The sequence below is a fragment of the Python bivittatus genome, unplaced genomic scaffold (assembly GCF_059951505.1).
Source record: "Python bivittatus isolate LINGU-HERP-01145 unplaced genomic scaffold, Pbiv_v1 ctg000340_np1212, whole genome shotgun sequence".
NCBI lineage: Eukaryota > Metazoa > Chordata > Lepidosauria > Squamata > Pythonidae > Python > Python bivittatus.
The window spans coordinates 708,831-726,517 of NW_028277056.1; the positions used below are offsets into that span (position 1 = coordinate 708,831).

At 50.0% G+C, this 17,687-nt stretch overlaps 2 protein-coding genes across 2 annotated transcripts; both read left to right on the plus strand.

The window, feature by feature from the left end:
* Positions 1-223: 223 nt before the first annotated feature.
* LOC103061328 (olfactory receptor 51G2-like) lies at positions 224-1,174 on the plus strand. The gene has a single exon (XM_007445192.3). It carries the CDS (start codon positions 224-226, stop codon positions 1,172-1,174), a length of 951 nt encoding a protein of 316 aa, XP_007445254.2.
* A 3,839-nt stretch (positions 1,175-5,013) lies between these two features.
* LOC103051487 (olfactory receptor 51I2-like) lies at positions 5,014-8,254 on the plus strand. Its single transcript, XM_088140834.1, has 2 exons — positions 5,014-5,025; positions 7,304-8,254. Exon 2 carries the CDS (start codon positions 7,310-7,312, stop codon positions 8,252-8,254), a length of 945 nt encoding a protein of 314 aa, XP_087996960.1. The 5' UTR covers positions 5,014-5,025; positions 7,304-7,309.
* The last annotated feature ends 9,433 nt before the right edge of the window (positions 8,255-17,687 follow it).

The following is a 17,687-nucleotide window of genomic DNA, read 5'->3' on the forward strand; positions in this document are numbered from 1 at the left end:
GACGTTTGCTTTGAAAGCATCTCTCTTCCACAAATCTGACCTTCTGATTTCCTGATTTCATCAGACTTCTGATCCTGAAATGAAGATTAGCTACCGATAATCGCAGCAGGCTATCTTCCCTTGCATTGGCTCCTAGGCAGGACCAAACAATCAGAGAACACAGACGCCATGTTCATGGATGTTTTCATGTACTTGCAGGTGCTGGAGGGGGAAAAAGACGCTCATGGTCCCACTCAGTAACCAGAGCGCCACCTCTCCCACATTCTTCCTGACCGGCATCCGAGGACTGGAGGCAAGAAACATCTGGATCTCCATCCCTTTCTGCTTCCTCTATGCTATTGCCGTCTTGGGAAACAGTGTTGTTCTCCTTGCGATTGTGAAGGACCACAGCTTACACAAGCCCATGTACCTCTTCCTCTCCATGCTGGCTGTGAGTGAGCTGGGGGTGTCCCTCTCCACTCTGCCCACGGTGCTGGGTGTCTTCCTCTTTGATGCCCGGGAGATTGGGCTTGACGCTTGCCTCAGCCAGATGTTCTTCATCCATTGCTTCTCCCTCATGGACTCTGGGGTTCTCTGGGCCATGGCCCTTGACCGCTTCATTGCCATCTACAACCCTCTGCAGTATGCCACCATCCTGACAAACAGCAGGATTGCCAGAATAGGCTTGGGGATAGCTGTGAGGAGTGCTGTCCTAATGACTCCGTTGCTCTTTCTTTTAAGAAGCCTTCCTTTCTGCAAGTCCAAATCCAACCTACTTGCTCACCCCTACTGCCTGCACCCCAACTTAATCCGGCTCCCCTGTGCAGATACTACAGTCAATAATAGAGCTGGGCTCTTTGTTGTCCTCACTACCTTTGGGATTGATTCCCTATGCATTATCTTGTCTTATGTCCTGATTCTTAAGACTGTCTTGAGCATCACCTCAAGAGAAGGACACCTGAAGGCCCTCAACACCTGTGTCTCCCACATCTGTGCTGTGGTAGTTTATTACACCCCAATGATCGGGCTCTCCATGGTACACCGATTCGGCAAGCATGCTTCCCCGCTGGTGCACTCTCTCCTGGCCCACATCTATCTCCTGGTTCCTCCAGCACTGAACCCCATCATCTATAGCATCAAAACTAAGGAGATCCGGAATACCCTCTGCAAGTTTCTGGCTTTAAAAACGTCCTGATGTTGCAGGGCAAAGAACTTACTGATGTATCTAAAAGTTTTTGCAGTCTTGAAAATTTAGTAGGAAGAAGCCAAGTGATAGTTTTTTGGACCTTACAGAAATTATCCTTAAAAAAATCACAGATTCTTTATAATTCCTTTTATCCCCACAATTTATCTGTGAATGTTTTTTTGGTGATTTGTGCACACCAGCAACCTTTGGATTGTGCTCCCCACTGATCTTTGGAGGGACATTTGAGGAGAAGAGGGGCAGATGTGGAGTTGGCATCGAGGAGAGAAGTCTTTGGACACCCAAGGTGGCATTTAAGATTAGAGAGGATTCTGGGGAGAAGAAGGCATTATAGGAGGAGAGCTGTGTTAGTCTATGGTGGCAAAAAATCAGGACTCCGGTAGCCCCTTTCATGATTAACACATTTTATTCAAAGGCAGAAGCTTTCAAGATGGAGCTGTATAAAGGAGGAGCTGGCCCACAGTTAAAGGTTGTTATTCTCCCAAGCCTCGGGTTAGGGTGACTGGAGCCCCTGGTGAGTTTTGCTGATGTATGTTAGTGTTTGAGTGGATAAATTACTGCAATGTGCTTTATAAGGGGCTGCCTTTCAAGACTACTCAGGAATTATGTTCAGCACAATACAAGAAAGGTGCTGAGGCCCTAGAAGGAGTGCAGAGAAGAGCAACAAAGATGACAAGGGGTCTGGAGGCTAAATCATCTGGCTAAAGGAACTAGGTAACTTTAGCTTAACGAAGAGAAGACTGAGGGGAGACACGATTGCAGTCTTCCAATCCTTGAAGGGCTGCCCCAGGGAAGAGGGGGGTGATTTATTCTCCTTGGCACCTGAGGGTAGGACAAGAAGCAATGGATGGAAGCTCATCAGAGGGAGATCCAACTTGGAAGTAAGGAGGAATTTCCTGACAGTGGGAACTATCCTGCCTGCCTCCTGGAGTTGGGGTGCTCCGTCGCTGGAGGTTTTCAAGAACAGACTGGACAACCGTTTGCCCGAGATGGTCTGAGGACTTGGGCAGGGGGTTGGACTGGAAGACCTCCAAGGCCCCTTCCCTCCCTAGGATTCTATGAGTCTATGACAATTACAACTGGTCCAGGAACAGTGGCCCATGGGCTAATGGGCTCCTGATGCTGGGAATGCATAACACTGATACCCTGCACCAGTTATGGATTCGTTTCCAGGTCCCATGTAAAAGTCAATGCTTCTGACCTACAAGCACTTTAAAACTTGGCCCCCGGGCAACCCTGCAGGACAGCTGGCTCCAAGCTGAGTCGGCCAACCTGCCAGGACGTTTCTGGAGAGGCTGCTCTTCACCCCACATGTCTGGACCGGCTCTGCGTGGCCGCGCTGGTGCTTAGGAATCGTCCCCCGGGGAGATCAGAGGGGTCCCCTCCCTGTGGACTCGCAGGAGGAGGTTAAAAACGCAAAAGCTCTTTAAAGACTGCTCCAGCCAAGTCCGTGGCTTGCGCTGTCCTCGACTCTTCTTTTGTGTGCGAGTCTTTATTCCTGTTTCTGTGTGTGTGTGTTTTTTAACTGCTGAGGACATGCTTTAGTGCAGTGTTTCTCAACCTTGGCCGCTTTCAGATGGGTGGACTTCAACTCCCAGAATTCCCCAGCCAGCAAGGCTGGCTGGGGAATTCTGAGAGTTGAAGTCCACCCATCTGAAAGCGGCCAAGGCTGAGAAACACTGCTTTAGTGGCTTATGATCTCATGACCTAGAGTGTTGACCGTGGCTGCTCAACTGTGTTTGTGGCTGCTGCGGGGGCGGGAGGGTTGACGCTGATGGAACAATGCGTTGGACTAATTTCAATTACTTCCTTTCAGTTGGACTTAGCTTCCGGTGAGGTCCAAACCTGGTTATTATTACATTTGGACTTCCTGTTTGGATCAGAGACTTTGTCTTCTGATCTGCAGGTAATAAAGTTGCAGAGTGTCTCCATCCCTCAGAAGGAAGGTTTGGCTCTGCACTGCTCTCATGGCCTCCCACCTCTTCCATGCCCACCCTCCGTACAAGAGCGCTGGTCGGGGATGGACGTCTCCCCGCTTCTCCATGACTTGCTCCCTGACCAAGCACATTGTTCCATCAGCGTTTCCCCCGGTGAGGGAAATATATATACGCATATAACAAACCCTTGTATCTCTGTGTAAGAAACCACAGTGCTCAGTTCCCAACGAAAGCAACTCCCATTGAAACCGATGTGGGTTCAATGTGCTTTCAAATAAGAGGTGGGTCTAGCATACCTTCTTCCGTTCAGCTGATCATGAGCTACGGAGTAACCATCCACTGAGTCCGTCTCCAAAGGCTGCTTCCTGCTCCAAGAGGGACACTGTCCCGTGCTTGGTCAAGCTCTGGGTGTCCTTCCCTACTGTGCCTTACGAGAGCGCAGACCTGAGCCAGGGCCTCCCCAGTCCTGTGCCAGCACCTTCACCACCCCAGAGCCACCATGGGGGCCACTCTTCCTGCAGTCAGGACACAAAGGTGTAACGTCTTTGTTAAAGTGGGCAAGAGAAGGAGGAGGAAGGAGCATCTTGGCTGCTGGCACAGGAGGTCTTTTGTGAATGAGAAAGCAGGGAGGCTGAAACCTTACAGGAAACTGCCTGCCGACACCTGGGACTGCAGGCTCAGAGAAGGGGTTGTTGAGGAAAAGCACATCTTTAGACACGCACAGAGCAGCTTTTGTTCAGACGCCAGGACTCATCCCTGGACGTGTAAGAAAACCATCAGCACCGGGCAGAGTGTGGAGACGAACAGGCAGAGCCCAGAATCCCAGGGTGGGAAGGGGCCTTGGGGGTCCTCTAGTCTAACCCCCTGCCCAAGACAGGAATCCTCAAACATCTCAGACAAGGAGCAGATGGCACAATCTCTGGACTTGCTGCTGTCATGCCTGCTCGTAATTAATGCCCCTGTCGGTTTGCTATGGACACTTTTTAAAAAGTGTCTTTAGCTGCAGCTACACCCACAAATCCAGGGAATGCTCCCGTTGGAAGGGTCCCTGTGGCCATGGAGACCCCTCCCTGCGCAGGAATCCAAACTAAAGTCTCCCTGGCAGGGGGCTGTCCAGCCTCTGCCTGAACACATCCCTGAAAGGGACCACGCGCCTCTCTGTGGGCCCCAGCCCACGGCCAGAGCGCTCTTATTACTAGGGCTTCCCCCTAAACATCCATCTGGAATCTGCCTCCCCACGCCGAAATCCACCCGCCACTGAATGAGAAGCAGCGGCTGCTGCCTTTCTCACCCAGGGCCTCGGGCCTGCCCAGCTGACTCTCTCACAGCGGCATCAGGGCCAGTCCGGGGCACTCCCGCACTCCACCCTCCCACTTCCCAGCCCTCCGAGGGGTCTTCCCTGCCACTGACCAAGACAGCTCATCCAGTTTTTCCCCCGCCACCCACTAGAGAGGGTGAAGATCCTGGCCATTCAGCCAGCCCCCTGTCCCAGGGCCAGCAGCACCCAGTCCCTCTTGACCCCATTCCCCCCTTCTCTTTCAATGACAGCCCAGGAGTCAGGGCTGGACACCTCCCTCCAGCACTGGAACGCCAACGGTGCCTTCAGGCAGCTGGGGGGGGGGGGGAGAGGGCAAGAAACAGAGTTCAGGGAATGGGAGTTGTGCTTCGATGGGAGGGAAGAGTTAAGGCTAACCTGAGCCCAGAAACTGCCTGTGGGAGCTCTCCCCAAGGAGACCGCCCTCCGTTGGGGTTCAGCTCTGCAGAACAAAATTATCCAGCCTGGCTCCCGGTGCAGAGCTGGAAGTCAAGCAGGTCCAGCTCTCCAAACAAGCCAGAGTCCTGCTGCGCAATCAGATGGATCCAGAATGGGATCCCAACTGACTTGTGCTGTTAAGAAATCAGGAAGTGGGGCAGGGGAGGGTAGCCAGTTCCTGCGGAAAAGGCTGAATTGAGCCCAGCCTTGTCTCAAAGGCCATGTGGCTGCAGGACAAGAGTCCTCCCTCCTCCTCCTCCTCCTCCTCCTCCTCCTCCTCCTCCTCCTCCTCCTCCTGGGATTCCCAAGAAAGCTTCATAACTATCCTGGATGCCATCCACCTATGCTGGATCTCTCCCTGCCAACCAAGGCTTTCCATCCAGGTGAGTCTTTTCATACCTTTGCCTGACCTTTCTCTTGCCGGGGTGATTTCAAGCCGGAAGAGAGCCCTTGATTCTTCATACAACCTACCAGAATTGTGCTTGTAAAAGAGGGTTGCAAGAGGAAGCTGGAGACCTATTTCTCCTTCCAGGCCAGGACTAAGGCTCCGGGGCCCACCATAAAGGTCTGTCTGACACACTTCTGGGCAGCTTCTACCTGGGGTCCTTTTGGTTTCTGAGCCGTAGCTGTGCCAGGTTTTCCAAACACAGTTGCAGTTTGGTGGGCAAAAGCTGATGGATGTTCAGTGTTTAGACTGCTTGACTGACTGTTTGTGCCGTCCAGTCAGTGCTCAGGGGCCACCTAGGCAGACCTTCTCCAGGACGGTCTGTCCTGACCTGGCCCCTCAGGTCTTCCAACCGTGATTTAGACCATGATAAAACAAACAGGTAGGATTTGAATGCTGTAGCACATGCATGTTTCACTTATACGTTTAGTACACACTCCCTTTGTTCTTCCACCACTTTCCCAACACAGCCAAGAAACTGCACAGAGACCTCCATGGAATTACCAGGAGTTTGCTTGACTCAGAAACTTATTTTACCTCAAAATGTACATTCACCCATATCTTTCAATACTTTAGTGTTAATACTTCATGTTCTGAAGTATGTGTTTCTATGATTTTTATTTGCATTGTCCAAGCCACCCAGAAGCACAAAGGAAGCGGGCATCAGGTAATTTTTAAAACCTCTAACCGACAGAAGTAGCTTCCTCCTGCACTGAGATCCTTGTGGCTACCTTTGGAGCATGGCGGAGTGCCAGGCTGTGCGAGGGCACTCACCCTCCCTTGGCACCCACCGGTCCATCCTCTCATTTCCCCTCATCCCCAGATTAAAAAAGACTCTGTCATGGCACACAGTTCCTGCCTAACAGTGCAAGGGACACAGGTTAAAATGAAGGGGGAGGACAGTGGGGTTAGTCCGTATTGAACGGCTCTGTGACAAAAACATCCCCGGGGAGGGGAAGCAACTTAGCCCCGATTCCCTGCCAGCAAACCCTCTCCCTGCCTTTGAGCTAAGGAGAGGGTCTCCCCTTGGGAGAAACGCCTGTAGAGCCACAGGGAGCCTCCGACAGACGTGACGATCTGAGGGAGCCGGCCTCCTCCTCCTCCTCCTCTGTCCACCTTCTCTCTACAGCCCGATGCATCGAAAGGGCTCGGGGTTTTGAGAAAGGATTGCTGGGGATTTCTTAGGGCAGCCTTTCCAAATCAGGGGCCCTCTGGATGTGTTAGACTTCAGAGCCCAGAATCTCAAGACGGTCGGCTATGGATTCTGAGAGGTGAAGTCCAGCACATCTGGAGGGAAGGGCTGCTGCTTTGGGAAGGACTGGTTTTCCGGGCTGCATCATGAGCAACATTTCGTGGGGCCGAAATGTTCCATAAACAGAAGAGCATCTGTCAGCCTAAGGGCGCCTCCTGTCCTCCAGATGGGTTGAGCTTATCAGAATAACGGCTTGAATTCTGAGAGCTGCTTCCTCAAAGACACCATTTGGAAGAAATGGTGCTCTATAGGAGAACATGGCATGAGGGCACCAGAGGAGAACTACTAGTCTATAATCGTTTTCTTCAATTCCATGTTAGGGCATGGAGATGCTGGATGAGGAAAACTAGATTCGTGGTCCCAGGCAATAGCCAAAGTGCTACCTCTCCCCGGTTCCTCCTTGCTGGCATCCGGGGACCGCAGGCAAGAAACCACTGGATTGCCACCTCTTTCTGCTCCTGTGCCATCTGTCCATCTCCTGTGCCATCTATGCCATCTCTGTCTTGGGAAACAGCACCGTTTTCCTTTGCTTTTCTTGTTTCACCAGACTTCTGATCTGCAAGTAAAGATTCGTATTCCAAAGTCACACTGAAGAAACACCGGTAGCCACAGATAATCGCAGCAGGCTATCTTCCCTTGCATTGGCTCCTAGGCAGGACCAAACAATCAGAGAACACAGACGCCATGTTCATGGATGTTTTCATGTACTTGCAGGTGCTGGAGGGGGAAAAAGACGCTCATGGTCCCACTCAGTAACCAGAGCGCCACCTCTCCCACATTCTTCCTGACCGGCATCCGAGGACTGGAGGCAAGAAACATCTGGATCTCCATCCCTTTCTGCTTCCTCTATGCTATTGCCATCTTGGGAAACAGTGTTGTTCTCCTTGCGATTGTGAAGGACCACAGCTTACACAAGCCCATGTACCTCTTCCTCTCCATGCTGGCTGTGAGTGAGCTGGGGGTGTCCCTCTCCACCCTGCCCACGGTGCTGGGTGTCTTCCTCTTTGATGCCCAGGAGATTGGGCTTGACGCTTGCCTCAGCCAGATGTTCTTCATCCATTGCTTCTCCCTCATGGACTCTGGGGTTCTCTGGGCCATGGCCCTTGACCGCTTCATTGCCATCTACAACCCTCTGCAGTATGCCACCATCCTGACAAACAGCAGGATTGCCCTGATAGGCTCAGGCATTGCTGTGAAAAGCATTATTTTACTTGCCCCACTGCCCCTTCTCATGAGGAAGCTGCCATTTTGCAGGTCCAATGTGCTGGCTCACCCCTACTGCCTGCACCCCAACTTAATCCAGCTGCCGTGTTCAGACACCACCGTCAACAGCCTTTACGGTCTGTTTGTCTTGCTCTGCACTTTTGGACTGGATTCTCTCTTTATCATCTTGTCCTATACCATGATTCTTAAGACTGTCCTGAGCATCACCTCAAGAGAAGGACGCCTGAAGGCCCTCAACACCTGTGTCTCCCACATCTGTGCTGTGGTAGTTTATTACACCCCAATGATCGGGCTCTCCATGGTGTATAGATTTGGCAGGTATGCTTCCCCACTGGTGCACTCTCTCCTGGCCCACATCTATCTCCTGGTTCCTCCACTGCTGAACCCCATCATCTATAGCATCAAAACGAAAGAAATACTCAAGGCTTTGGGCAAACTTTTCTCTCCAAAGAACGTCTAAGAGGAAAGAGCAATGAGGACATCCAGCATTGTATGGCTGTTCTGTTGTAGCCACTCTCTCCCTGAATGCAGGAACAGAAGCTAAGCTTGATGGAAAGCCCTATATGGTCCACCATCTTGTTCCCCACAGAGCTTGAACAGATGCCTCCAGAAGTCCAGAAGGGACAGCCGACTGCAATTGCTCTTTTGCTGTTGGCCTCCTGAACTCTGGAACCGAGAGACAAAAGGGATCAGTTCTGCAGAATGTAGATTACGCGGACACTTCCTTACAGGGCAGGAGGGTCAAGGTTAGGCAATGAGGCCGTGAGCTAAACAGCTGGGGGCTGGGCCGTTGGGGTGGGGGGAGAAGGAGAGAATTAGAAGTAGGAAGGCAGCAAAGAGTTGGACAAGGGAGAGAGAAGGATGGGGGGGAGGGGGGGGGAGAGAAAGAGACAAGCAGGACATAAAAGAGCCCGTGTGACAATCATCCTGAATTGGTTGATGTACCTTTTGAAAAAGAAATAGTTGTGATCCTATATTATCTGTTTGTACAAAGCTATTGTTAATGACGTCTTAAAAGTTCATAATCAACTGATTGTATGAGTAAAGAATAAACAATCTCTTCTCTCACCAGGAAAATAACTTCAAGACGGGACACAATGTCCTTTTCTTTTTTCTTTTTTAAATAATATTTTATTGAAATTTTAAAGTTACAAAGTTAAAAGTTAGAAATGAAAAAGAAAATTGGAAATACAAATAATAAAGAAAAGGAAATGAAAAAGTGAGATAAAGTAAAAGAAAAAGAAAAAAGATATGAAAAATAGATAACTTCCAATCTATCTCTGGTCTTAGGAATAATAAGACTATCATAGGTGCTAGTTTTTTATACATTAAGTAGGAATAATTCTTTGTCAAAACATATCCCATTACATTTATAATCTAATCTTCAAATCCCCATGTAAGCTTCACCCCACCTGCATTTTGCAAATAGTCCATCAATGGTTTCCATTCTTTAAGGTAATAGTTATTTGAGTTTTCTTTTAATAAGCAAGTCAGTTTATCATTTTCTGCCATTTCCATCAGTTTTAACAACCATTCTTGTATTGTTGGTAGTGTCTGGGTTTTCCAAAATTGTGCATAAAGAGGTCTTGCTGCGGTAATCATGTATTGAACAATTCTAATAAGATGTTTTCCTATTTGAAAATCCATTAACCCCAACAAGAATAGTTCTGGTTTAAATGGAATCTGTATTTGTAGTATGCTCTGCATCAAGGTTTGTATTTGAATCCAGAATTTCTTTGCAATTTTACATGTCCACCACATATGGTAAAACGACCCTTCTTGTTGGTTACATTTCCAACAAACGTTGGAAATTGTCCCATACATCTTTAATAGTCTTTGGGGTGTCATATACCATCAATACAACATTTTATAAAAATTTTCTTTCCAATTATAACATAAAGTAAATTTTAATCCTTTAGACCACATATTTTCCCATTGCTGCATATGTATATTATGTCCAATATTTTTTGCCCATTTAATCATGCATTCTTTAACTTGTTCTTCAACCATTTCTTCTCTCAACAATAATTTGTACATTTTTGCTATTAAGTGTTCATCTGTTTCACATAATTGAATTTCAAATTCCGGTTTATTCTGTTCAAATTCTTTTTTATCAATTTTAAATTTTTCTTTATATTGCATATAAGAAAACCATTGAAAAGTATATCCTTCTAAAACCAATTGCTCTTTTGATTTGATTTTATATTCTCCTTGTTCTTTTTCTAATAAGTCTTGGTATCTCATCCATTTATTTTTATCTCTCGTTTCAGTTCTATAGAAGGCTTCTTGTACAGAGGTCCACATCGGCATCTCAGGGCATAAAAGTGGTCTGCATTTAGTCCAAACGTTTAATGGAGATCTTCTGATATAGTGGTTTTTAAAGTCCACATTCACTCTAACTTTATCATACCACAAATATCCATGCCGGGACACAATGTCCTTTTCAACCTGTGCGGGGTGTGTGGAGCTGAGCACAATCCTCCAGGCGAGGCCTGACCAGGGCAGAGCCGAGTGGGGCAATTCCTTCCCACAGCCTGGTCTCTCTGCTCCTCTCGACGCCCCGTAAGATGTTGTTGTTGGTCTTTGTGGCTGCCTTACCCCGTTGGGACATGCTGGGCTTGTGATCCGCTGGGACACCCAAGTCCTTCTCCCGCGTGCTGCTCTTGAGCCAGATTTTCCCCATCCTGTGCAGGTTGCTTTTGTGTCGTTTTTTACCTAGATGCTTGACTTTCCATTTCTCCCTGTAAAACTTCATTCTATTTGTTTTTGGCCATTGTTCTAGCCTAAGTCTTTTTGGATTTTTTCCCCTTAGCCACCCCTCTTCTAGAACATCTGGCCCATCACTTGCTAGTGGAGCCTGTTGTGCAATGTAGCTTCACACCTTCCCACCTCTTTCATACTTGATCTGAGCAGAGGCTAAGCTCAGTCACCTGTTGAATGAAAACAAAAAGGATCTGAGATGTTTCATGCAAAAGGGAGGTACAGGTAGTCCTCGACTTATGACCACAACTGGGACTGGAACTTCTGTCGCTAAGTGATGCGGTCATTAAGTGAGCCATGCCCAATTTTACAAACTGTTTTGCCATGGTCGTTAAGTGAATCACCATGGTCGTTAAGCAAATCATTGGGTCATTAAGCAAATCCAGCTTCCTCCATTGACTTTGCTTGATGAAAGCCCCCTGGGAAGTTCACAAATGATGATCACATGACCCCAGGATGCTGCAACTGATGTAAATACATGCTGGTTGCCAAGCACCCAAAGTTTGATCATGTGACCAGAGAGACGCTGCAACAGTTGTAAGTGCAAGGACCAGTCATAAGTCAGCAGCATCGTAACTTTGAATGGTTGCTAAATGGTCGTAAGTCGAGGACTACCTGTATTTCTCAACCCAGAAACTGGGCCAGCACCAGTATGGAGGACTCCCCAGAGATTACTGCAAGCTCAGGCAGAAAGGTGTGCACCCAGCTGTCCTCAGTCACCCGCATGATGGATTTGGCACAAGGAAGATCCCAAATTCAGTGGGCCACAGACGAGAAGTTTTCTTGAGATTTCCCACTCTGGGTTCCCATCTTTGCCACTTATTGCCACATCTTCTCTCTGGGCAGTCAGTGGTTGGAAGAGCAGAAAGATGGGTTAGCAAAAGCCCTGCTTGCTAGAGATGGCAATGTGGAATGAAACCCGCTGTGGAAGGAGAGGGCCTTAAAGGTAACAGTGACAGCCTTGCAGGTTAGTAGGCATGGCCCCCACAATGTTGAAAAGGTGGATAGTTTTTCAGAAGGTGGGCATCAGCATGAGGCTGATCAAAATATACAGATACAGGACTGCAATTCCCAGAATTCCTGTGCTGGCTGGGGAATTCTGGGAGTTGAGGTCCACACATCTTAAAGTTGCTAAGGTTGAGAAACACTGCTCTAGGAGTTACAGAACACAACATTGTGTGTTATTTTAGGAATGATGGGTAATTCTATCTGCTTGCTCGTATCACTTCCAAAGAAGACTGAATTTTGCTGTTTTAAATATTCTATCTTAAAATATGCATTTAAAAAACATTTTCCCCCAGAACACACGTCTATGCTTCCCTTTCAAGGACACATTTTATCAAATGCATTTTGATGGCATTGTTTGGGATGAGAACTGCGCAACAACTTTCAGGAAGCATGAATGTTCCCGGGCTCTCTGGTGCCAGTCTGTGTACTCAGTCCAGCCTATTTTGGAATTTTATAAAACCCAGACGTACTTCAGGCATTCCTCATCAGGAAAGGTTCCTTTCTAGAAGTTGGATTCCTAATTAGATTCGGTCACAAGTCACCATCCACCAGAAAGATATAACAGAGAACGGGCAGCCAGGAACAGACCGCAACAGAAGTGGTTGGGAAAGGCAGAGCTAAGTAGAGACAACAACCACTTTTCAACACTCGTGGTTCATCCAGCCCTTGCTGTGGCAGTGGGAAGAATGGCCCACAACATTGCCTGCCTGACCCGCATCTTTTCTTCGCAGCTCCTGGCTGCTTGCTCAGCTTATCTTTGTGAGTCAACATCCAACCATGGAAGGGCCATCTGCTGACCACCCCTCCCCTCTGACTGAGCCCATGGTATGGGCAGATTGTCTCAGCTGAGTGGAGCCAGGAGGACTGGACACTCATCTGCGCCCCAGGAAGGCCGCTGAAACTGAGATGGCAATGGGGGATGGTAATGTCCTCATGTTAGGAAGAGACACTGTTTGTGATGAACAATCCCAGCAACAAAGAACGTTGTTTATTGTCCCCAGACTTGAAAAAGAGGCAGCCAATGACCCTGGTTGGCTGGTAGCCTTTCATGATTACCAGACTGACCCAAAGAGCCCTGAGCTGAGTAGGAATCTCAGAAAGAGGCTCCTAGCCAAGGTGAAAGATAGTGGGACTACTGGGGATCGGAGCCAAGGGGAGTCTCCATGTATGTTTCATGTTTGGCTTCCATCTCCATCAGCTCTTGAGAACCCATTCCTTCTCTCTGGCTTGTTTTAGGCTGGCCAGGTGGCTCCTGTAGGGCCTGAGATTCCACTTCTGGAGTCTGTGAGGCGGGAGACTCTGGTACTGGTGGTTCTCCATCCTGCAAGAAAGAAATGGAAGTCTGAATCTCAGGGCTGGCATTTGACATTTCAGGTAGGAGAAAGGTCTCAGTTTTGCTGCTTTCCAAACTGAAAGCCAGGAGAGCCCCCTCTGATGCCTTGTCTGGACAGAGGTTTCTCTCTTCTGCAGTGCTTCTCTGGTTGCTGATCTTGTCTGTCACCTGAAGCCTGGTATCCAGGTGCCGAGGAACCCAGGGGTCTGGCAGAGGCTTTCTGTTCTCGGTGCAGTGGGGTGGAATGGTGTGATTTGAAGATGGGCTCATAACCTGTGGGGCAAAAGGACTTTCATGCTGTTGTTGCACTGCATTCCAGAAGGGCTCCTCAATGTCCTTATACATGCTTTGCAAGATGTAATAGCCTCCTGGGAAACTTTCAGTGTTACTCAGGATCCGATCACAATGTCTGTCCATTTCCTGCCTGACTTCTGGGCTCCGGATGTACCTGATTATTTCTCCCACAATCTTTGGATTGTTCAGCATGTGGCTAATGCTCACATTTTCTTTAGCAAGTTGGAGTAAGGAAGGGCTGGTTTCAAGGGTGTGCCTCAGCATCCTTTCCTCAAGTTCATCCTGAGCCTCTGAACTGGAGAGGACCTTGCAGATGTCAACAAACAACTGGCGGAAGGACTGTACCTCATCCAGCATGTCCCCTTCAAGGCTCATGTCTGAGTCTGGCGTAAGGGTGCCTGTCAGTTGTGGAAGCTTCTTATAGATGACCATCATCTTGGTTAATCCACTGAGGCTCAACAGTCTGCCAAACTGTGGAGTCTCTTGAGCAAATTTTTTCAGCTCTGGGCTTTCTGACAAGAACTGGGCCATCTCCTTTGTGTTGGCAAGGATGTTCTGAACAACAGCTTTCTCCAGAATCTGGGCAACCTCCTCATTGCTAACCACCTTCTCTTTCTCAGCTCTTGACTTCATACTTCTCAAACTGATCAGAGTGGAGACCCCCAAGATGAAGGCAACAGTTAGAGGACTACAATCGCTGGAGATCAAACTCTGAACAGTGGGGCTCTGTACGACCTGGAACATGAGCTCTGGATAATGCTGGAAGTCCTGAGGCAACTCACTAAGAATCTCTAGCAGGGTCACCAGGTCTTTCCTTATGTTTCCCAGTAATGTTTGCAGGTTAGTCACTCTGGAAGGGTTTGAAACACTAGCAGCTGGATCAGGTGTGCTACAGCCTGGCACTACTGAGTGTGCTTGCAGGGCAGGACTGTGTCTCAACTCTGCCCTTTTCACCACTAGGTGCACTGTGACTCCATCTTGGATGTCATGCTGAAGAAGGGTATCCTGATCTTGCAGTATTTTCCCCGCAAATACCAAAAGCATTTGCTCCTTGTTGACCAAGAAGTGGAGGGAGGCCTCCTGCTTGAGCTCTGCAATGGTGCTGTTCTCAGCTACTTGACAGTCCTGTGTTTTCACCGAGCTCTTCAAAATAACCTGTATGAGTTTGGGTTCATGGGTGCTCTCCACAGGGCTGGCTCTGGGGTCATCAGTACTTTTGCTCATGGCTGGGGTACCACCACCAGTCCATTCCTAGCAAAAGGGTTGGAAAGGCAAGGGAGTCATGGATGGTCCTTGGGAGGCTCCTGGATTCAGTTTGCTTTGCCTTGCGAGAGCCCCGAGCACTCTCAACAGGCATGTCTTGCACTGCCCAGGTTCCCCACCCAGATGCCTACTCTTTTTTTCTGCAGGAATGTTTACCCTGGCCCCCCAAATCCACTATGGCATCATGGCCGTGACATCACAGTCCAGAAGTGACAGTGGTGCTTGTGAGTGTCCCTTATGGCATTTCCTCACCCCACAGGGCCTTTTAAAGCACTCTCTGTCCCCACGGCATTTAAGGGCAGCTACTGTTATTAATTTTGGGAAGCGACAGAGAGAAGGAACCCTGGAGGGTAACAGATAAAGCAGCCCCAGTTTGGGTACTTTGGAGTCCCTCCTGTAGTTAGCTGCGGGCTCACAAAGGCTGTTGCTGTGGTTCTCAGTGTGCCCCGCTTGGGTGCAGGATCTGCTTGCTTCCATAATGCACTTGCCCAGTTCTCATAGCAGGGCTGTTGATGCATGATGTGATGAGGGTTTCTTCCAACCAGCTGATTGCAGAGTGACTGATCACCAAGCTGGCTTCTGGACCTAGGGGACGACTAGAACTGGGTCTCCCCACTCCTAGTTCAGCACCTTGTTGGTTCAAACCAGCAGACCAAAGAAGGAGACTTTCTGGAAATGGAAAGAAAGGTTTGTGACCACAGAAATCCAGGAATATGGGATTAAGGTCAGGGAGGCAAGGTGGCAAACGAGCTAAGGCTAGCAAGAGAGGCAAAATCCAGCAAGAAGGGTTTCTTCAAACATAACGAGAAGATGACAATGGAGGCAGTGGGCTCACTCTTACTTCAGGTGGAGAAATCTTGACAGATGACAACCCAACCCCCACAACCTCCCAAAAAATGAAGAAGGAAGAGGAACTCGACTCCTCTTTAGCCCCTGCCTTTACGTGCCCAAAGGAAACAGCAATTTCAGTCACACAGATTGAAACAAAGAGGGCAGGGGAGGGTGCAGGTCCATAAGAATGTGGCCAAAGATCTCCTAGCTACTTTGAATGCCTTCAGGTCCCCAAGTCTCCTGATGAAATACATCCTAGAATACTGAAAGTACTAGTAGGAGAGCTGTCAAGTCCTCTGTCAATCACCTCTGAAGAGTCTTGAAGAACTGAGGAGATGCCAGAGGACTGGAGAAGAGCCAGTGTGGTTGCCCTCCTCACGAAAGAAAAGAGGAGGACCCCAATAATTGCCAGCTAGTAAGCCTACATCAATCCCACGAAAGATGTTAGGGCAGATCCATATTTCAAGATGGCGGCAGGGAGCGGATGCCTAGTGCGTAGCTCCCAGCCATAACCACCATAAACCAGCTTTTAACCATAGCCGGTATGGGGCTGAGGAGAGTTAGAGGTGTGGGACCCACGTGTGAATGTGGGGTGAATGAAGAGTACCCCCAGCATTACCTCTGTCCAAGGCGGGCCGTTGCGAGGGGGAGGAGAGTTGTGGTGGCGGTGGCTGGGACGAGGACTCCGAGAACAGAGAGGAGAGGACATGGGCAATGGGGGTGAGTGTGGCAGCGGGCGACGCTTGGACCCAGGGGGTCGCTGGGGCTGCGACGGCTGTGGTGGCGGGGCTGGCGGGAGAGTGCTAGTGGCGGCTGCTGTGGCTGTGCCGTTCGGGCTGAGAACGACGCCCCGGCTCGAGGGGAGTGACGCCGGAGCCGAGAGTTGGCCCAGCTGGGCCGGGAGTGTCAGCGGAGCTGGGGCCCAAGCCCAACGCTGCTGTTTTCAGGGGTAGTAGCGCCAGCGGTGGGAGCACCAGCAACGGCAGCGGGATGGCGGCGGTGAGGGCGGGGCTGAGGCAGACTTGACGGGGGAGCGGAGGCCAGAGCCCGAGGGCCCACAGTGCCTGAAGCCCACAGAGACGTTGGGACCTTGGGGGTTGCGGGTTCTAGCCGCTATGTGGCAAGGGGCTTCCCTACCCCTAGAGAAGAGGCTGGGGGGACTCGAGCGGTTGTGGGGTGTGTGGGTGGATGGTGTGTGCTTGTGAGTTGAACGTGCTACTCTCTGCCCAGGTGGGAGACGGGGAGTGGGTAGGAGTGAATGTGGCCCTCCTCTGTCCAGCCGGTGAGAGAAGTCGAGGGAGAGAGGGTGAGTGTTTGAGAAAGGGGAACTGGGGTGATTGGGCCCCTGTTGGCGCTGAGAGCAGTTAGCTGAAGTGCCACAGGGGCTTGTTTCCCCACCCCCTTTTTCCCCTCTTCCCTCTCTGTATGGTTGTGGTATGACGGGTCCCTTAGGTCAGAGGCCAGGAGGGCGGGGGGAGGAGCACCTTGGGTGGCTCAGGGTGGGTATTCAGGTGGTGATGGGCATGGGGCGATATGACGGGAGCCAGAGGCAGGCCGTTTTGGGGGAAGACGCCCCCGATGCATTATACCGGTGGTGTGTTCTGACCCTGGTCAGCTGTCAGGCCTAGCCCAAGGAACTCCAAGAGACAATGCCAATTCAGTTCAGCTATGTTTATTAGCTACAACCTCTAGCAAGAATCTTCCCAGACTGAAACCCAGGTCCCAAGTCAGCCAGCCACAACATTGTGAATTCCTCAGGGAGGTGCCAGTCTCATCCTCTTGTATCTCCCACGCTCCTCCGGCGAGCTAAGAAAATGTTTTTCTCCTTGAGTCTGGCCTTCATAATTCCATTCCATCACATCAGCAGGCCTACAGAGGCCCGGGCTTTCAGCTGCTGCTGATGAATGCCAGGTTGGTCAATAATCAGGCCCCCCTTATTCACAACCTTATTGGGGAGGAGCAGGCTGACCTGGCATGCATTACCGAGACCTGGCTGACACCAGAAGGGGGGGTAGCTGTTTCGGAATTGTGTCCAGCCAGGTTTAGGGTTTGGTACCAGCCAAGACCCCAGGGCAGGGGAGGGGGCGTAGCAGTGGTCATCCGTGAATCTCTGCGGGCCTTCAGGGGCTCTGCTCCACAAGTGGCTGGATGTAAGACCCTGTTCCTGAGGTTGGATACACGGGATCAGTTGGGGGTGTTGCTTCTGTACCAGCCTCCCTGCTGCGTGGCAACCTCCCTGCCTGAGCTGCTGGAGGCCATCTTGGGGTTGGCAGTGGAGTTCCCCAGACCTATGGTCTTGGGGGACTTTAATCTGCCGTCCCTGGGTCTGGCCTCGGAGGTGGCTCGGGAGTTCATGGCTACCATGGTGGCCATGGGCCTATCCCAGGTCATCCATGGCCTGACT